We start from the raw sequence: 22,012 nt of genomic DNA, 5'->3' as shown, positions 1-22,012 counted from the left end.
CCGCCTGGAACGAGACTGGGAAGCGCCGAGACACGAGTGCTCATTTTCATCGCTCATCTTATTGCATTGGCCCCATAGAAGGAAGACCTGGCCATGGGTAACTGGACACCACATGTCTATGTGCAGACCCTCATTGCGAGCCCATCTTGCCATTCCCTCTTAACCATGAATGCTCTGGTAGGGTTTGGTCAATTCCTTGCTTTTGCAAAGAAGTCCACACCCGCCAGATGGAATCTGTCACTGCTCCTTGAAATCCCCACCTGCTTAGCCTCAAGGATATAATCAGACACCAAGGCTCGGGAATTTGCCTGCCACCACAACCTCTACCAGCTAAAAAGGATATAATGACATCAAATCCACAGGTATATGCTTTCTAGGTTGACTAGGTGATGGAGCGTTGCAGCATATTCCATGCTCTGTTGCTCCAGAGTTTCACAGTTTACTCTGCACAGGTTGCTGTAGTAGATCTGCTTCTAGTGCCAACTTTCAGAAACAGGACCACTTGCAATGAGAGAGAGAGTCAGCAATCTCATTATGAGTTCCAGAAATATGACAAACTCTTGCAGCAATGTTCAGTTGCAAACAGGACAGTACAAACTTCTGAGTAATTTGGCACCTAAGTGGTACTTTGCAGATTGGGTGCTGTATGCATCAACCATGGCTGTGTTGTCACTCAACAACACCAGCTTCTGTTTTTTTAATTTACTGCTCCAAACATGTAGAGCTACCTCGATAGGAAAAACTCTTGGAAGATAATACTCATGGTAAGCCCATGCCGCACCTAGTCGAGAGGCCAAGTAGCTAGCATTATTGTCTTTGGCATGTACTTTCAGGGAGCTTAGTGCATGGCCACTTGGCCTCTGAGAAAAGTCTTAAGTCCTCACTAGAGATTGGAGGCGGCAACCAGACTGGCCATCCATTGAAGTCTTCAAGGAAATGCATCCTCTTCGTGACAGTGGTGATCTCGTGTCACGACCTTGGTAAACAGGATAAGACACCTGAGGAATACCCGACCCATAGATATGACTCTGGTAGCAAATGCTAAACTCCCTATCAGTGAATGCATGCGCCTCAGAGTCATTTGGACATACTGGCCACCTCGCCCACTAAGGAGGCCCTAGCCTTCAGTTTGTCTGGCAGTGTGGACACCATGAGCTTAGAATTGAGCTCAATACCAAGAAATATCAAGACAGTTGAACTTGTCAGCCGCCAATGCTGAATTTCTGAGACCACCTGAAACTGCTGGATCATGCATTCAGTAGTGCCCCCCAAGCCAGCGAATAGAAAATTGTCCAGATAATGGATGATGCTGCCTACTCCAGCCCATTGTGCCACCACCCAGTGCAAGAAAGTGCTAAAGGTCTCAAAGAGAGCACAAGTAATGAAACACCCATAGGCTTGCATCTATCAAAATAGTATGCACCTTCAAAATGAAACCCAAAAAGGTGAAAACAGTCGGGATGAACCGGGAGCACCCTAAAGATAGACTCAATATCTGCCTTTGCCATGAGAGCACCATGACTGTACTCATTGCAGTAGTCTTAGGGAGCAGTCAAAATAAGCATAATGAACTGTATATTCATCCTGAGGGATGAACTCATTTTCTAAGGAAACTTTGGGACAAGTTGTGCCTCCTTTTTTTTGGAATCACCACCATGAGATGAGCATATTGGGAAAGGGCCTGGATTCGATAGGGCCACTTACACGACCCAGCAAGATCTGTGTCCAGCTTGGTTCAGACAATTTCAGTAAGGCGAAGCCTAGACCATGAGTTCAGGGGTCCCGTCGATTGGGAAGTCCCTTATATGAAATTTGGAACCCATCATGAAACCATCCTGCAAGGTACCTGCCACTTGGGGATCCAGGTAGCTTGAAAGCCATGTATTCATGGCTCTACAGCTAACCACCATCTGGACTCTGGGTTGGCTGTTCCTTTCTTAACAAACGGGTAGGGTGTGCCGAACCTAGTGCACATGTGCTTGAAGCGGCAGTCAGCAAGCAAACAGTTACTTCTGTTGAAATACCAACATGCATTAGAATGGATAGCATTCCCTTTGGCTGTGAGCTGGAGCTGACCGAACCCAAAAAGAGGCAGGTGCCCATCTTAGGCTCGTATGTTCTCCCAACAGGTACCTGGCCTGACGTTCGTAAACCACAAGTTTGTGTCTTTTGTCCTCCAAGACACATCAGGATTGCTGGCCATTTTTTTCCTGAGGTGCCTCGGCACACTTAAACTATGTGAAGCCCTCCTATATATTGCTGGTGGGCAGTGCTGGAGAGGAGGCGGCTATCATGGTACATGTGGGCATCAACGACATAGGAAAATTTGGGAGGCAAGTTCTGGAAGCCAAATTTAGGCTCTTAGGTAGAAAGCTGAAATCCAGAATCTCCAGGATTGCATTCTCTGAAATGCTACCTGTTCCATGCACAGGTCCCTAGAGGCAGGCAGAGCTCCAGAGTCTCAATGCATGGATGAGACGATGGTGCAAGGAAGAGGGATTCAGTTTTGTAAGGAACTGGGGAACTTTTGGGGAAGGGGGAGTCTTTTCCGAAGGGATGGGCTTCACCTTAACCAGGGTGGAACCTGGCGCTAAACTTTAAAAAGGAGATAGAGCAGTTTTTAAACTAAAACAAAGGGAAAGCCGACAGTCACTCAGCAGTGCATGGTTCGGAGGGAGGTATCTTCAAAGGATACTAATGATGCATTAGAATTAGGGCATCCAATAATAAGAAAAATAGTCCAAGTGCCTGTAAATAAAAACTCACCTGAGCTAAAAAAAAATTCCAATTTATCCCTATCAATTATAAAGCAGAATGAAAATACAAACAAAAAACACACTTTGAAATGTTTGTATGCTAATGCCAGAAGTCTAAAAAGTAAGATGGGAGAATTAGAATGTATAGCAATGAATGATGACATAGACTTAATTGGCATCTCAGAGTCATGGTGGAAGGAAGATAACCAATGGGTCAGTGCTATACTGGGGTACAAATTATATCGCAATGACAGAGAAGAGCATCTTGGAGGCGGTGTGGCGCTTTATATCCGGGATGGCATAGAGTCCAACAGAATAAAGATCCTGCCTGAGACTAAATACACAATCAAATCTTTATGGGTAGAATTCCCTTGTGTGTTGAGTAAGAGTATAGTGATAGGAGTATACTACCGTCCACTTGGCCAAGATGATGAGACGGACAGTGAAATGCTAAGAGAAATTAGGGAAGGTAATCAAATTGGTAATGCAGTAATAATGGGAGATTTAAATTACCCCAATATTGACTGGCTAAATGTAACACTGGGACTTGCTAGAGAGATAAAGTTCCTGGATGGAATAAGTGGCAGTTTTATGGAGCAATTGGTTCAGGAACCGACGAGAGAGAGGGAGCAATTTTAGATCTAATTCTCAGTGGAGCACAGGATTTGGTGAGAGAGGTAACGGTGGTGGGGCCGCTTGGCAATAGTGATCATGATATGATCAAATTTGAATTGACTGGAAGAGGGACAGTAAGCAAACCCACGTCTCTAGCGCTAAACTTTCAAAAGGGAAACTTTGATAAAATGAGAAAAATAGTTAGAAAATACTGAAAGGAGCAGTTACAAAGGTAAAAAGTGTACAAGAGGCATGGAAATTGTTAAAAATTACCATCCTAGAAGCGTAGTCCAGATGTATTCCACACATTAAGAAAGGTGGAAGGAAGGCAAAATGATTACTGGCATGGTTAAAAGGTGATGTGAAAGAGGCTATTTTAGCCAAAAGATCTTCATTCAAAAATTGGAAGAAGGATCCAACAGAAGAAAATAGGATAAAGCATAAGCGTTGGCAAGTTAAATGTAAGACATTGCTAAGAGAGAATTTGAAAAGAAGTTGGCCGTAGAGGCAAAACCTCTCAGTAAAAACTTTTTGAAATATATGCAAAGCAGAAAGCCTGCGAGGGAGTAAGTTGGACCGTTAGATGATCAAGGGGTTAAAGGGGCACTTAGAGAAGATAAGGCCATCGCAGAAAGATTCAATGATTTCTTTGCTTCGGTGTTTACTGAAGAGAATGTTGGGGAGATACCCATTCTGGAGAAAGTTTTCATGGGTAATGATTCAGATGGACTGAACCAAATCACGGTAAACCTAGAAGATGTGGTAGGCCTGATTGATAAATTGAACTGTAGAAAAATCACCTGGACCGTACGGTATATACCCCCAGGGTTCTGAAGGAACTCAAAAATGAAATTTCATGGGGCCTTGAAGGGAGAGAGAGGGAAGCTCAGTCGGAGCCCTCCAAGCAATTGCGGTAAGCCCTGGTTGAAATCAGCTGCTGCAGCTAGGGCTCCCACAGAGAGACTATCAGCTGGACTGGGGCTTTAAAACCCCGGGTGAAGTGGTGCATTGACGCAGCTGGCGCGATGCCTAAGCCGCACACGCCAAAGGAGCACGGGCGTGGCTTAGACTGGCTTTGACTGCCTTCTGACTGCCATCTGACTGCCGTACTTTTATATTGAATTGTTTTGGGATTTATGGGGCGCAAGAGAAAGGCCAAGATCATCACCTCCTCTCCAGCTACTTTAAGACTCGGTCCGATGGACGCTCATCTAAATAGGCTCAACCCACCAAGAGAGGACTGTGTTAGAGACATGTTAGATGTCTCTTTAAGTCCTGGTGCAGGACCAACACCTACACAGCCCCCAGGACTTACAGAGGAGGGCAATTCCATTGAAAATGAAGCAGCAAATGCGAGTTTTGGAAATGTATGTGAGTCATATGTAAGTTTAGCAGCTTCACAACCCCTGATTCTCCATCAACAGGGAGTAAATGGAAGCCCCTCTGTAAACATAGGTGGCATACAGGCGGCTGCTGTAGATGCTGCCAATGTTACCCTAGGTGACTTGTGGAGAATGCTGCTGAAACTTGATTCCAATGTAACATAAATGAATTCATCCTTTTCAGCTATGGTAGGTAGAAATAGATCTATGATTAAAGATCAGGGGAAAAAATTAATTGAATTGGAATCTAAGGTTAATAGTTTATCATTGAATATCCAGAATGCTCAAAGTGTTGAATCTAATTGTATTTCTGATAATATATTGTTACATAATGAGAGAGAGAATTTGGAGAATTGTCTAAAAGTTAAAAATTTGCGGTTTGTAAATTTTCCTTATACAAGACTTTTGTCTCCTTATGAGATGTTAGTAAAATATCTTAAGGAAAATTTAGCATATAAAGATAATGAGATTCCAATTATTTCTAAGATCTATTATTTTCCTCTCCAATTAAAAGACACTCCTGGGAATCAGGGAGACCTATAATCCCCAGGAGTGTCTTCTTTTTTTGGAAGAATCTATTGATATCATCAAAAGAGCCACTCTTTTTGTATCTTTTTCCTTAGAAAAGGATAAAGAAATCATATTTGAAAAATCTCTAAAAAAAAAAAAAAAAAAAAATAGGGAACTATTATTCTGTGCTTAAAAAATTTATGTTTTTCCAGACGTTTCAAGGGTCACTCCGGTGCGCAGGAAACAGTTTTTGGTTTTGAAAAAGAAAACTATAGAATTGGGTGCGTACAATTCTATAGTTTCGTACTCTTGTTCGCACCAGGCGCGAACAAGAGTACGCGGGATTTCAATAGATACTCGCGTTGTCGCGGGTATCCATTAAAATCCCGGGTCGGCACGCGCAAGGCACTTATGCTTAATTCTCTTTTCTTCTGATGGATCCTTCTTCCAATTTTTGAATGAAGATCTTTTGGCTAAAATAGCCTTTTTCACCTCAATTTTTTGCCATGCTGGCTTGACTTTCCTTCCACCTTTCTTAATGCGAGGAATCATATGGACTGTGCTTCTAGGATGGTATTTTTTTTAACAGTGTCCACGCCTGTTCCATACTTTTTACCTTTGTAGCTGCACCTTTCAATTTTTTAAAAAATATTTTTCTCATTTTATCAGTTTCCCTTTTGAAAGTTTAGTGCTACAGCTGTGGATTTACTTACTGTCCCCATTCCCATCATTAATTCAGATTTGATCATATTATGATCACTATTGCCAAGTGGCCCCCACCACCATTACCTCTCTCACCATATCCTGCACTCCACTGAGAATTAGATCTAAAATTGCTCCCTTTCTCTTCTGTTCCTGATCCAATTGCTCCATAAAACTGTCATTTATCCCATCCAGGAAATGTATCTCTCTAGCATGTCCTGATGTTTCACTTACCCAGTCAATATTAAGGTAATTGAAATCTCCCATTATTACTGCACTACCAATTTGGTTAGTTTCCCTAATTTCTCTTAGCATTTCACTGTCTGTCTCACCATCTTGGCCAGGTGGACAGTAGTATACTCCTATCACTATACTCTTCCCCAACACACAAGGGATTTCTACCAAAAAGATTTGATTGTGCATTTAGTATCATGCAAGATCTTTATCCTGTTGGACTCTATACCATTCTGGACATAAAGCACCACTCTGCCACCAAGATGCTCCTTTCTGTCATTGCGTTATAATTTGTACCCTGGTATAGCACTATCCCATTGGTTATCCTCTTTCCACCATGTCTCTGAGATGCCAAATAAGTCTGTCAACATTTATTTATTTAAAGGATTTTATATACCGCCGTTCGCGTTTACATCACTGCTATACGCTCTAATTCTCCCATCTTACCCCTAGATTCATCAAAATGCTATAATATCTCATGGATGCATGGATAACACTTGCAGTAAGAAAAAGGGGCGTGTTTATGGTAATTTTAGAATTACCGCAGCATTCGCTAATATAGGTAATTGATCGGAGGGTGCAGTAAAATTTTCGCACCATGCTATACTTCTATTTCGCAGCTTGCGAAGTGCCCAGGTAGCTATTACTATGGGGAGAGAGACAGCCTCTTTATAAGGAGTTTATAATAGTCAACTATTTATATCATTGTGGCCTTCCCACCTAATAGCTTGAGGTGAGGTGTTGGTTTAGGGTTTAGGGGCTAGTTTTAGATGCAGAGTGAGATGTACGAACAGCACAGGTCACCTCGGTGAAAATTTACAGTACCTGATTGTAAACCGATGTGACATCCCAGATCAAATGTCTGTATATAAAAATAAATAAATAAATAAATTTGGAGTGTCTCAGAAAGATGAGATTTCTACTATGTTCTCTCGCCCTAGCTTGATGGACTTTATAATAGGGTACTATAAAGCTAAGGAAAGAGAACATAGTAGAAATCTCATCTTTTTGAGACTTTCCTCTCTCCAAATGACTTCAAATCTTCATTCTGCATCTAATACTGGCCCCTAAACCATCACCTCACCTCAAGCTATTAGCTGCCTTCCTATAGTGATATAAATAGTTGAATACTGTGAAAGCCTCCCCAGAGGGTCTCTCTCTGTCTCTCGCCGTTCACGCCATAACACATTTTGATGAATGATCCTATTAGTTCTTATGCTTCTGGCATTAGCATACAAACATTTCAAAGTGTGTTTTTTGTTTGTATTAACATTCTGCTTTTCAGTTGACAGGGATAAATTGGAATCTTTTAACTCAGGTGAGTTTTTAATTATAGGCATTTGGAGTACTTTTTTTTATTATTAGAACCTGTCTAATATTTCATTAGTATCCTTCGAAGATACCGCCCTCCGAACCATGTACTGTTGAGCGACTGTCGGCTTTCCCCTTTGATTTAGTTTAAAATATGCTCTACCTCCTTTTGAAAGGTTAGGCCAGCATCCTGGTTTCACCCTGGTTAAGATGGAGTCCATCCCTTTGGAAGAGACTCCCCCTTCCCCAAAAGGTTCCCCAGTTCCTTACAAAACTGAATCCCTCTTCCTTGCACCATCGTCTCATCCACGCATTGAGACTCCGGAGCTCTGCCTGCCTCTGGGGACCTGCGCATGGAACAGGGAGCATTTCAGAAAACACTACCCTGGAGGATCTGGACTTTAGCTTTCTACCTAATAGCCAAAATTTGGCTTCCAGACCCCCCCCACACACACACACACACACACACACACACATTTTCCTATGACGTTGGTTCCCACATGTAGCACTTTCTAAAATCCTGTCTAGATGACGCATGAGGTCTGCCACCTTCCCACCAGGTAAGCATGTTATCAGGCGATCCTCATGCCCACTAGCCACCCAGCTGTCTACATTCCTAATAATCGAATTCATGATGGTCGACCTAACCCTTCTGTCCTGGGCAGTAGCCCTAGGAGATACATCCTCAGAGCGACAGAACACTACACCACCTGGAGAGCAAGTCCTTGCTACAGGATCATTTCCTGCTGCACCAGGTTGATGCTCTCTGAGCATGAGACCTTCCTCCTCCAAGGCAGCACCAGGGCTGCCAGACTGGAGTTGGGACTTAGCTATGATGTCCTTGAAGATCTCATCTATATACCTGTCTGCCTCATCCCCTTCAGCTCTGCCACTCTAGCCTGCAGAGATGGGGCTCGTTCTCTGAGAGACAGGAGCCCCTTGCATCAGATGTACATGTACAATTTCTCACCGGCGGGTAAAAAAATCATACATGTGACACACTATGCAGAAACCTGGGAGGCCCCTATCTTGCTGCTGGACAGCTGCCCATCTTAAATTTGTTCCTTTCCTAGTTAAGTTTTTGGTTGCTATGGGAGTAGAGCTGCATACAATTAGGGTTCTTTAAATGTATTAATGTATTCACTATATATCTGGCAGTGACCTACAAGAGAATGATTAAGATGTGGGGAATTTCTGAATCTGTTAAAAGGCTGATTCATTTTTTAATTTTTTATATTTTTTATTTTTTTTTTTTTAGTGTGAAAGTGTTACCTGCCTATAATTAAAGGATAAAGCTAGGGGTGGGTGGGAGGATTGGGAAATATAAACACACACACACACTTGTGTTTTTGGCCTGCCTTTCTGTCTATCTATTTAATACGAAACACACAGAACTCCTGGTTTTTGCTTGCCTTCTAACTAGCTATTCAATTCAGACACACAAACAACACTAAATAATATGCCCCAATAGGTTTACTTCTCCCCAGTACTTTTAAGTTTTAAAAATTTCCCAAGCAGTACTTACTAATTATTTTCAGCCACCAGCAAGGTGATCCTCTCCTCTGTGCTCCCACAGTGAGGCCATAAACTACTTTGTAACTCTTTGGAGCAGGGACCCTGACTAGTTCTCCAACCTCCCTTCCTTCCCAGTGTGTAGTTTCTTTTGATTGGGGGAAGAAAAGAATCCTCTCGGGTCCCAGTGCAGGGTGACTAACACTCCTCTTACATTCCTCGGGTGAGGTGATAATTAATGATCCTTGTCTGTACTGGCAGTGCCAAATAAGTCAATGGAGCCCACTGGGTTAGTGTCCAAATAAACCTTTACTGCTGCAAATGGTTGTATAATGGCACAATACCGTTCCACAGCACCACTGAATTAGCTCTTAACAGAATTCTCCTCAATCTGTGCAGGAATGTCTGTTGCCAGTGCCAGGGGAACATACTACCCTCCAGGGTTTTGGAGAAAGTAGATGTCCCCAGGTGGTGCAGGGTGTCTCTTTGATGGCCAGGTCACCCCTCCCAACTGGCTAAAATACCAGGTTACTGTCTCTGCACAGAGAGATAAGCTCTCTCTCGACCCAGAGTTCGTAGGTGCCACCGGATGGATGGCTCCAAGGAAGTTAAGCCTTGCCTTGCCTTTCTGATTCAGCTCTTTCCTTTTGTCGGTTGTGATTTCTAATCAGAGGGATCTGTGAAGCAGGACTCTTTGTGCTTCAGTCAGGAAGACATGGCAGTCAAAACCGCTTCCTGGATTTTGAACTCAGTCTTTTCGAAAACTGAAGATACCACCGGAGTGTACCCTTAGAGCAGGTCACTGACACCCTCTTCCTCATTGAGGGTTTGGTGGGCAGGTCTTCTCTAACCTGCCCAGACCCAGAGTTCCCTGTTACCTGGGCCCAGGAGCTGAACAGGCTCCAGGAAGCCTCCTGACACTTAAAAGGTTAAATTCCAAAAAATGTACCCAGAGGGGAAAATCCAGACCAGCCAGTGTATGGACTGGAAAAGAAAGACCCCTCCCGACCCTGGTCAGAGCTACTAAACAGGGCTTCCTTGGCTCCTCTCTACCTCTGAACTCTTTTCCAAACTCAAAGGACAGCCTCCCGAGCTGTAGCAGGGGCGCGGTTATATATCCTACCCAGGCGAGGGCCATTCCAGACCCCACAGAAGGAGGGGTTTTGTATGAATGGATCCTCCCCACTCTCCATCCTGTACTAACTAACTGACACTGAAAGCCCAGGGCTTAATGGTAACAGAACTGAGTGTCTGTTACTTAAGTAATCATACTTGCTTTTATTCACATTCTTAGGGCTTTGGATGAGAATAGGCTAAAGTCAGCAGAGGGGTAATTGACAATGACAGAATAAGGAAGTTAGTTGAGAAAAGAATGATGAATGTTTGCAGAGGAATCTCTGAAAGTTCAGCAAAGAAAGTAAAATATTTTGCTCTCCCTCTAATTCTAAATAACCTTTTAATAACTCTAGAATAATACAAGCATGCTGCACAATGTTTCCCATGGAATTGAAATTTTAAACAGGGCTTTAAAAGGTAATAGAAGATCAGGTTGTGATGACCTTATTTTTAAACAGGCCGATACAGTACAGTGCGCTGTATTCAGTAAGGGGTAATAGCGCCCGAAAACATGCAGTAAGGGGTAATAGCGCCCGAAACTAATAGCGCCCACAACATGCGAATGCATGTTGATGGCTCTATTAGTTATTCCCACACAATTCAGTAAGCAAAATGTGCAGCCAAGCCACACATTTTACTTTCAGAAATTAGCGCCTACCCAAAGGTAGGCGTTAAATTCTGCCGGCAGAATTTCCCCGGTGCTTTTTGGGACCTCCGACTTAATATCATGGCGATATTAAGTCTGAGGTCCCAAAAGTAAAAAATAATCAAAAATCTAAAAAAAAAAATTAAAATTGGCCCGTGGCTCGCGGGATGAAAACCGGATGCTCAATTTTGCCCGTGTCCGGTTTCCGAACCTGTGGCTGTCAGCGGGTTTGAGAACAGACGCCGGCAAAATTGACCGTCCTCTGTCAAACTCACTGACAGCCGCTGCTCCTGTCCAAAAAGAGGCGCTAGGGACGCGCTAGTGTCCCTAGCCCCTCTTTTTACTGTGGGCCCTAATTTGAATAATTTCTTTTTCTGAATCGCGCACACATGAGAGTGGCCTGTGCGCGCGCTGAGAGAGTGGGCACTTGCCCGCTCTCTCGCAATTGTTACCTGAAAGAAAGCAGCTCAGAGATCTCTTCAGTGTTGGGGCTGTCAGTTACAGGAGGACTGGGATTTTGAACAATCTCTTTTCAAAGTTCTGTTAGAATAGAGTCTACTAGTAAGAACATTCATTTCTCCAGGAGGTCCAATCCAAGTGCTGATCCATAGGATACCCTTTGGATCAAAGAACAGGAGCCATGGAAAATTGCAGATAAATCCTTTGTGTCAAACCCCACTCAACTTACAGGCTTTAAATTAACATGAGAATTAACATGAAAATAAAACAGAGAATAGCATAGGGCCTCTTTATCACTCCATAGTGTGGCTGTGCAGAATTAGAAAAAGTACAGAGAAAGGCAACCAAAATGATAAAGGGGATGGAATAATTCTTCAGTTTGGAGAAGAGATGGCTGAGGGGGAGATATGATAGAGGTCTATAAAGTAATGAGTGGAATGGAACGGGTAAACTTGAATTGGTTGTTTATTCTTTCATAAAGTACAAAGACTAGGGAACATTCAATGAAGTTATATTTAAGACATTTTTACTCAATGCATAATTAAACTCTGGAATTTGTTGCCAGAGGATGTGGTGAAAGATGCTAATGTAGCTGGGATGAAAAAAGGTTTAGACAAATTCCTGGAAGAAAAGTCCATAAAATTGGGGAAATCCACTGCTTGTCCTTAGGATAAGCAGCATGGGGCCTTTTGGAATCCTACCAGGAACTTGTGACCTGGATTGGCCACTGTTAGAAACAGGATACTGGGCTTGATGGTCTGACCCAATAAGGCAAAAAGAATGGTCCCCTTCTTAACAGGTTCATGATAGCAAAGGCTACTATGCAGCCAATCTTAACTGCTGGGGCCTCAGTGCCAACCCACTGTTTGTGTCCCTCTACCACTGTGCACTGGAGGAGGAGCACAAACTATGTCATACATTATAAAGGCATTTCCCCTCTACAAAGAAAGAGTTAGATTAATAACTTCAGTCTCAAATAATGAGGAGTTTATTTCTTGGCTTTGTCAGTCTGCATATACTACTAAGTAAATGATATTAACTTAATAACAGTCCTAGAATTGAATGCACCATTTCAGGTGCTGCTGGAGGGCCACTCCACTTTTGGCCATTGTCCACTGACTATTGGAGGACTTCCAGATTGTTAACATTTAAGGCTGTGAAGGGTGAGGGCCTCCCCACTCGATCTGTCACAGAATGTGGGATTGGTATCTTCCAACCTGAGCATTGTGCTAAGGAGATGGAAAGAGTTTAAGTCCTTTGTGTCAACTTGATGAAAGAAGTTTGTAGAGTAAGAATGAGATTGCACTTCTTTATAAGCCTTGTGCCTATGTCATGGAATCAGCTTCCTTGGAAATTGAGAGAAATGGAAAACTATGGGCTATTTTGAAAAGGCTTCAGATGTATGTTTTGTTTTGTTTTTAAGTCAAATGGTGCAGAACAACTAGAGCGTATGATTGGCTGGTCTTGGGAATGCAGCTGGCGATTTGGGGTGGGAAAGGTTTTCAGAGGGAGCAGCAATGGTGAGGGTTGGTGATTAGGGCAGGTGGAGTATTTTCCAGTTTAACAGGATTGAATTGCTTAGGGAGTATTTATGTTCTTGTATGGTTTTTTGTTTTGTTTTGTTTTTTTAATTTTTGAATGTTTTATGTAATCCGTTTTGAGAGTACTTGAAAAATACAAAATATACATTTGGAATTAAATAACATTAAAAGTTACTCATATAGGACTAGGCACCTGCTTCATATAGGAAAATTGGAATTCTTATTTGTGCACATGCATTGGGAAAAATAGCACTTCCTTAACCTTCTCCATTATGATGTAAAACTATCCAATTGCACTGATTTACCTGAAAAGGTATCTGAATTTTTGGGTACTACAGGATGGGCGGTTGACTCTGAACTGATACATCTTGTCCTTCATGACCGCAAGCTAAAGGTTATCCCTGTATGAAATGTAGAATATGTACCATCTCACATTTTTTGAGGAGCACATTTGGTATTTTATTCCAATATTCTTGCAGTATCTGAAATAAATAAGCAATTAAAGGTCCAGTATGTTCAGCAGTGAAACCATTGACTTTATGTCAATATAACATGAACTTGCGTGTATCCTATTATGCTGAAAAAATGCCCCCACATACTTTTTGAAAGGTTATTATTTGTGATATTTTAAAGGGCATAACCTCTTGCTGTACACGTTATGTCTGTTTTCAGTTTTATAATTTGTTGTAAATAAGATCCTGGTAACCGATTAGCACAGTTGTCTCACAAGCAACATGCTAAGAACATAACTAGTTGGTGAGTCTTCATTTATTACTTGCCTCATGGTTAAAATCAATAAAGGTTACAAGGAAAAAAAAGCAACCTTTTTCTCAGATTTCTATTTTAATAGTTTGGCAAGTCTCCTTCCACGTATTACGTAAAGCTTTCTGTTAATTCTAGATAGAAATACAATATAGAGGATAAGTACATAGATGTAGGTAGATATTTGAAGTTCTAAATGCCAGCTCGGAGCCCCTTGGACAGCCTCTCCCAGAGTCTAGTGTTATGCAGATTGTCTTTCCAAAGCTCGCCATGATATCAAGATGCATTGTATACACACCTAATAGTATTTCCGTTGAATTTAAAGCCTCATATTCTAGGGTCTTGGTTTATCAATGTTTTTCTTTCTTGCTTTGATTCTAGGAGTAATCCTTTCTAACTCAGGCTCCACTTAAGATGAACATGAACACAAATTATTATTGTCCATAAAATAGGCTTATTCATTAGCACTTCATTGAGGATTTTCATTATTGAATTTATTACAGCATTTATTTGAGTTTTCTTTTTTGTTTATACTAAACTTTGTATAAAATGTCATATGCATAGTAAAATATTTACCGCTTTATATTGCACCCCTTCGCAGCTAGACTGCTTTCAGGGGCTATGAGCCACTAGCACTCTTCCCAGCACTCTTCCCTTCATCTGGGATCATTGTTTTCATGACTAAACTATAACACTAAATCAGTGCTTGTATGTCTCCTGTTTTATACTTATAACTAGAAAACCAAAACTTCATTTGTAGATGTAAACTAAGCAGTGAACACTGTGGCTCTGCTTTTTTGTTGGGATGAAAGGTATAAATAGAAATACAGTACTGTAATAAGCAAAATATATTTATTTTACAACATGTGTAGTGCTGTTTAGAAATTTTTAGTCTTAAATATGTAAATTTATGTACTGTTTTGTTACATCTCAGAAATAACATAGGCAGCTTAGATATCCTGTTAGGAATCAGTTCCTATTGATGGCATTCAGTGTTGTAGAAAGTTGTTCCTTTAGTCTTGTGCCTATTGAAATTTCCAACACTGTTCTCGATCCACTACTAAAATTATAAAAGAAACACTTCTGAGCAGTAAGTGAAAAATAACTGAAAAATGAGCGTGCTATAGGGATCTATGTCCTGCTCCAGCATGAGTATGAAAGATATATTGTACTATTTATTGTATCCAGCACACACAGGGAGAACAGTTTTATAACAGCGAGGAATGCCTAAAGTCTGCAAATAGAAAGTTCTCGGAAACTTTATCCCACTTTTTCAAAGCAGACTTGCATATATAAGTCTGCTTTGAAAATTAGTGCTGTGCTCGGAAACCCGGCCACACATAAGTGCACACATTTCCACCTCCTCCAGAGCGGATGTAAATGTGAGCTCTGAAAATCAAAAGTGCATGCATAAATGATTTTCCCACCCCAGCTCCGCCCCTCCAGAGTGCTTCGTATCAAAACGTGTGTGTGAGTTGCATGTATATTTTTACCCACACACCCCATTGGGCAGTTTTCAAAAGCTTATTTATGTGCCTTAGACAGAGTTTTATGTACACAATTGCTTTTCAAAATTTGGCCCAAAATGTTTAAGATATTGAAAACATACATTATGGTATTTCCAGTACCATATTTTTTTGAAATTCATTTCAATAATGACCATACTTACTGGAACTGAAAAACAGTTTTTGTCATGTCAAAATGTGAAGTAATTTATACCATTGTATTAACATTTATAGACCATTCTTAATCAGTAAGTTATTGAATCTCCTCCCTTTCATCTTGCCTGTGGTGGTCTTGCGACACTGCTAAGAATTATTTATCTTTCTAAAATATATTTAGTATTTTTCCTAATATTTGCTTAAGTGCAGGGTGTTTATACACAGCAGAAGAATAATTTTATCTTGAAATGACATGAAAACTTTTGCCTGCTGATGTCTAGTGTTAAGATTTTCAGTGTAAAATTCAATATATGATGCAGAGCAGCAAATTGAAAGATTAAAGTAAAACAAATATCTTCCTAATATATTTGTTGAATTTTGATTAGTCTGTGATTTCAGAATATCCATGTAATACATTCAAACTGCCTTTATATGTTTTAGTTTTAGGGTTTTTAGCCTCCTATTCTCTCCTTTTTCAGACTCAGGCAGAGCCAGTGCTGAGATTCTAGCACAAGGAGCTCTTGATTCACAGCCCAACCTAGGGTGCAGAAAATCTGATATGAAAATCAAACAAAGGAACCCTCTGCATAGCAGCCTGCAGCTCTGCTTCTGAGCTACTGGGCTAGCCATTATAATAGTGGTATTTCCTGAATCTCTTTTATGATGGCTCAAAGTGCCTCTTAACTCATATATAACTAACATATGCATGAAAATTGTTGCTGAGCTAGTTTTAATGGTTTTCTTTTATTTATTTTTATGTACTCCCTGTAGACTCCCAGGCCTTTGAACATCATTAAACAGAACAATGGTGAGCAGATCATTAGAAGACGAACAAGGAAGCGTCTTAACCCAGAGGCACTACAGACTGAGCAGCTAAACAAACAGCACAGGGGCAGCAGTGAGGAACAAGTCAATGGAAGTCCATTAGAGAGAAGGTCAGAGGATCATTCAGCTGAAGGTCTTCAGAGAGAAGTTCAGCAATCTAGCCTAAGTAAATATGAGGCCCAGGCTTCATTGACTAAAAGCCATTCTTCTCAGCAGCCAATATTGGTCAACCAAACTTTGGATATTCACAAAAGGATGCAACCTTTGCACATTCAGATAAAAAGCCCTCAGGAAAGCAGTGGAGATCCAGGTAATTGTTCATCTGTATCTGATGGGAAAGGAAGCTCAGAGAGAGGTAGCCCAATAGAAAAATACATGAGACCTACAAAACACCCTAACTATTCACCACCAGGAAGCCCTATTGAAAAGTATCAATACCCACTTTTTAGACTTCCATTTGTACATAATGACTTCCAGAATGAAGCTGATTGGCTGAGATTCTGGAGTAAATATAAGCTGTCAGTTCCTGGGAATCCACACTACTTGAGTCATGTGCCTGGCCTTCCAAATCCTTGTCAAAATTATGTGCCTTACCCCACTTTTAATCTGCCTCCTCATTTTTCAGCTGTTGGATCGGATAATGACATTCCACTAGATTTGGCAATTAAGCATTCCAGACCTGGGCCAACTACAAATGGTGCCTCCAAGGAGAAGACTAAGGTACCACCAAATGCAAAGGATGAAGGTCCGTTGAATGTAGTAAAACCAGAGAGAGTTGATAGAAGTACTCAAGATGAACTTTCAACAAAATGTGTGCACTGTGGCATTGTTTTTCTGGATGAAGTGATGTATGCTTTGCATATGAGTTGCCATGGTGACAGTGGACCTTTCCAGTGCAGCATATGCCAGCATTTTTGCACGGACAAGTACGACTTCACAACTCACATCCAGAGGGGCCTACACAGGAACATTGCACAAGCTGAAAAGGATGGAAAATCTAAAGAGTAAAACTTTAGCACTTAGCACAATTAAATAGAAATAGGTTTTCTTGATGGAAATTCAGTAGCTTGTAATATCTTATTAAGGCCTGTAAAGCACTTCGTATAGCATGCCTTATCCAATATGAAATCCCTTTTCGTAACACTTTTATATGCTTAGGTTATCACACAAAGAACAAATGAAATGGATTATGGCCAGTGAAATTAAATAGGATAAATATTTAAAACCTGGTAAACTCAGGTTGCAATATCTGTATGCAGTTTATAGATGTGCAAGAATAAGAATTTGTGACAGAATTATCAGGCAATCAATACTTACATGATTGTGTATATGTTTGGTAAGCATATTTGGACATAGTGAAAGATATAAATGAAGGGAAATGATGAAAGAACGTTAGGTGTTCCAAGGTTTAAAGTTACTCTGGAAATTCTTCAAAAATGAATAGCTCATAAAGAAAAAATGAGCTTTAAAATATGATTTCTGGCTTTCTGGCATGCTAGCATGCAATCATTCTTTACCAGTATCTCTTAAACATATAATATTAAAAGGTTAAAGCATTTCATTTAACCTTGAAGAAGCTGAATTTATAAAACATAGAACCTTTCAAAGTGTTTGCCTCTCTGAGTAAATTTCAGACTCACAAAGTTTAGTTTACCTGAATACAATTCATTCTTAATTATAGATCTAAAAAATAAAAACAAATGAAATATAAATATCAGTTAATTCCCCAGATGTGTCTAAACCATTGAGTATTTAATTAGGAGGAATTGTTGCCTTTAAACTTCCCTTGGCAACAGTATCCCCTCGGAAGCATAGACATTTTTCTTTTCCAGATGTGCTGGTTTGTTTTGTTACTACATCTTAAGCAGCTTATTAATAGCCTAAGGATCTGCTGTCTGTTCAGTTATAATGTGTAGAGTATTGAAGTCACTAAGTGAACGTAGCCTGCAGAGATATTTTCTCCAGGATATATTATAGTACATAGTACATTCTGGATAATAGTAGTATGGTCAGATGAAGACATAATGTTATTTTGCCATAGACTAATGGTTGGTATTTTTACCAATCTAATCCATCTGTGGATTTCTATCAGCTTCGGCCAAATAGATGAGTCGTCTTAGAGCTATATTCTCATAACTCATTTAATATGCAAAAGCTTTGTACAGTTTCAATGAAGGGAAAATCTCCTCAGCATGACTGCTCAGGGAAATAGGGCTAAATAAGTATTTAATAATTGGTTAACGGTGCTGTTAGATGAGCCTCCACCTATACTATGTTAGTAGATCTTAACGTCAATAGTTTTCATTATGTTGTTCCTATCAATAAACTATTTTTCCAGGGAGGGGGATGTAGAAGATATTACAAGCTGCTAGATGTGCTGTCAGATTAACTTATTTCATTAAAGAAGTTGGGAGAACAAATAGAAAAAAACCTTATTTTTCTAGTAAATATTAATGTATTGCATTTCAAATAATGGTGCCTGATATTGAATAATTATTTTCTACAGTGTATGTATGCAACAAAGATATTCCATCATGCATTAGGGTCCATTTGGACTCTGCCTCGCTGTTTACATTTGCAAATGTAGCAAACAAGGTAATGAAGCAACTATTTCTATTGCGGTAGGTATCTTTTTTGTGTGTGTGCATTAAAGTTGTAAACGGTAACATGAAATGAATGAATTTGTTCATATAACGGTATAGAAAGCGAGAAGGAAATGAAAATATTTTTATGCCTACTTAGGAAAAAAAAGGGTAGCACTATTCATTCCAAGTACTTTTGTATTCTTAAGCTCTTAACTCACATTGTTATGCTTAAAATGATAAACATATATCCTCTTTGTATTGCTTTGTCTATGTTTCAGCTAAAGCACTTCAGAAATTATTTTAAGAAGTGCTGTGTGGCTGCAGCACTAATATTTGTATTGCATACTGTAATAGCATTGCACTCCATTTTACAATATTACGCAGTTGCTTTATTTTTTTGTTCTTTTGGGATTTTTTTCCTTTTTTTTTGTTTTGTTTTTGTTTTGTGTTTCACAGTGCAGGATCTCCATTTCTCAAGCAAGCGCAGCTCGTTGGGTTTCTGAATGTCTCAGTGAATGAAGTTAAACGCATTTCTCTTCCTTTCATCAGTTTTACGTTTAAAATTATCTGGAAAAAAAAATAAAATCAGGGCTAAATCTTTTGTTTTCTGTGTCAATGGTAAATGTTCTACCTGGTATTGGAAAAGATCCATTCCCCATTGTTCTCTACATGACATATTAAGATGTTCTACAGAATTTAAAGTTTCTAATTGAGGACTTCTCATTCCAAGCCATTTCTGGTAGGTGAAAAGATCAGTTTTAGAAACTGAGCCTGGATTCATTGCCAAAGTAACAGTGAAAAGAATGAGTGTAGTCCTGACACTATTCTGATGTGAGCATTTTTTTTGAGGAAGAATATTATTTTAATGATTATATGCTTGCACAGAATCAATTATGGTTCAGTTAAATAACTCCAAAAGATTAAATATGTATACCTTGAAAATTCCGAGAGGAAACCAAGTTTTAGTTTATGAAAGAATCCGAATACTTTGCTGTAGTTAGGGTTTGGTACTCCATTTTTTTTTAAACCATGTTGGTGCCTTACAGAATCTTTTGGGATGCAAAGAACAAAATATGGTAATCTGAGAAATTAGTTAAAAAAAAAAAAAGGCACCTGTTGCATGAATAGCCTGACAATAGCAGTAAAAAGTTTTATTAATCATAGTGCTATTATGTCTCAAGACACATACAATTTAGCAAAATAGCCCCACAATTGGTATTTTGAAGAATTTTTATCCTAAATACTTGTGCTGCTGTGATTGTTAACCAATTACAGTTCGTTCTTTTTAAACTGGCACAGCAGATTTAGGATTAGAGCCCATGGCTTTCTGAATGAGGTGATTCATTCTGGTTCAAAGCTCTAATTGTTAGCTGTGTTTCTCCACAGACTAGAACTGAAACTGCCAGTTTACATTGTTAGGTGGTTATTTTCAAAGGGATTTATGTGTGTAAAAACCTGGTTATATGTTCATAAATGGGCTTTATACATGTAATACATATAACTGGGCTTTTGAAAATGTCTACTCTGCACACACAACTCCTTTGAAATTTCACTAAATGTTTAAAGGGTTTTACATCTGTAAATTTCTGTCATATAGGCAACAACTATGCACATACATTCTTTTGAAAATTATCTCCTTAGTGGTCAGTTGCACAGTGTGTTTTCCAGTTGAACCAAAGATTAACCAAGGGTTATTTGGAAAAAGAGAGGACAATGTATTTTCTAATGAAAAATAAGAAAAGCCCCATGTTTTCTGTAAACTGGTAAGTGTACTGTAAGATACGTTTCCAACATCATTAATATTGGAATATTAATAGCATGGACCGCCTGAACAATTTGAGCTTCTCCCTAAACATCTCACCTTTATAATATATTTCATAATCTCAACCCAAAAAATAAACACGATACCATGTGAGAATCGAAGTTCACAGCTTTATTGACAGTAAATGCACAGGCTGATACAACTTGATAAACTCACCAGTTTTCCCTAGTAGGCCATCTGCTATGCCCCAGAATATGTCCCAGGCCTACTGGTCCAAACCCCAGCAAGGATTCTATAGTGTATATGACTCTATCCAATCATAGCCAGTCACCTTAGGGCTGACACTACCCTGCAAGTCAACCCCACTCAGGTATTCCATCCCTTTTTTACAAAGTTGTTACAGCAAGACGCAACAGTCGGTACAAACAGTAAAGGGCAGGTGAACTAGTCAGCTAGTTGGCAAAAAAGCAAGAAGCCACAGAACTCCTGTTTATGGTTAAGCCAAAGGGACCTCTCTTTCACTTTCTTCCCCTGCAGCTCTCCATATGGTTCAAACCATGAGGTCTGTCCCTCAGACCTTTCCTTCCTCCTTCCACCACCTGTCCTGGCCATGAGGCCCATCTGCCTCACTAAAACACGGTACTAGAAGTCATGCTAGTAAGTTCTGTTCACTCTTTTGCCTTGCATACATCTCCCGTTAATGATAAAATTACTTTTTATACCGCTAATGAATAAAATGAATCTCTTCTGTGAATGACACCACTGATTAGTGAAAAGATAAACTACTTCACTGGTAAAACAATTCAGTAACACTGTACCCTTGCACATTGCTACTAACTAAATATTGTTTAAAATTTACTAGGAGAGATGCAACATCTTAATATGTCAGTGTATGGTTCATTTTTAGTATTTTAAATGCCAATGCAAACTGTACTTGCACCTATACACACCAGCAGAAAATGTCCTTAATTCAGAATGAATCTGAATTTCTTGTCCTGGTTTAACGCTCCTATGTTGGCCATTCTGTCTTTATAATACATGGAAGGTTTGTTTTTGTTTTGTTTTGTTTTGTTTTTTTGCAGAGGGGTAGGGGAGATGGGATTTCTTAGTGCATGTTCATTTTCTACTCACAAACGGTGTATTTCATGAAAAAAAAATATTCAGGCAGCAAAGATGTCTGTTACTTCTAAACTTGAATAATAAAGTTTTACCACCAGTTATCAGTAAATATTTGGTATTGTGTAAACAATGTGTGTATCTGTCCTCAAAAATATGTTTTAAGAAGGCACTTTAGAACTGTTCTAATTTTCCTTTTTTGTACAATACTCTTGCTTGGATTTTAAAAGCAACTTTTGCAGGTAGGTACCTTAACCTTAGAATTGTTGACTTATGAGTTTTGCAGGAGCTAAGTGAAATACATGTAGGAATGCTTACCCCATTCCTCTCAGCCACTCCCATATTTTTCCTTCTCTTTCTCCTCACTCTGCCCAGCCGCTCGCCCCCTTTTTAGTAGCCACTGTAATCTCCAGCCCTCTCTAGTAACCAAATGTTTCTCTGCTCTCTCGTTCCCTTCCCAGGGTATCATCTTTCTGAGCGACACTGCATCCTTCCTGCGCCTAACAGGCATCCCCCA

General features: G+C 39.9%; 1 protein-coding gene across 3 annotated transcripts in view; it reads left to right on the top strand.

Moving 5' to 3' along the window:
* TRPS1 (transcriptional repressor GATA binding 1) overlaps positions 1–21,599 on the top strand; it is a 504,317-nt gene extending 482,718 nt beyond the window's left edge. For 2 of the 3 annotated variants that reach the window (XM_029591916.1, XM_029591915.1), the window contains exon 6: positions 15,979–21,599. In XM_029591916.1, the coding sequence (XP_029447776.1) occupies positions 15,979–17,040 (1,062 nt within the window). In that variant the 3' untranslated portion in view covers positions 17,041–21,599. The remainder of the gene's footprint in view (positions 1–15,978) is intronic. The other variant, XM_029591917.1, reaches the window with a different exon arrangement.
* Positions 21,600–22,012: the final 413 nt, after the last annotated feature.

Source organism: Rhinatrema bivittatum, chromosome 2 (genome assembly GCF_901001135.1).
Source record: "Rhinatrema bivittatum chromosome 2, aRhiBiv1.1, whole genome shotgun sequence".
Classification (NCBI taxonomy): domain Eukaryota; kingdom Metazoa; phylum Chordata; class Amphibia; order Gymnophiona; family Rhinatrematidae; genus Rhinatrema; species Rhinatrema bivittatum.
The sequence above is the reverse complement of the archived record's forward strand: the minus strand, read 5'-3'. Positions and strand labels throughout refer to the sequence as shown.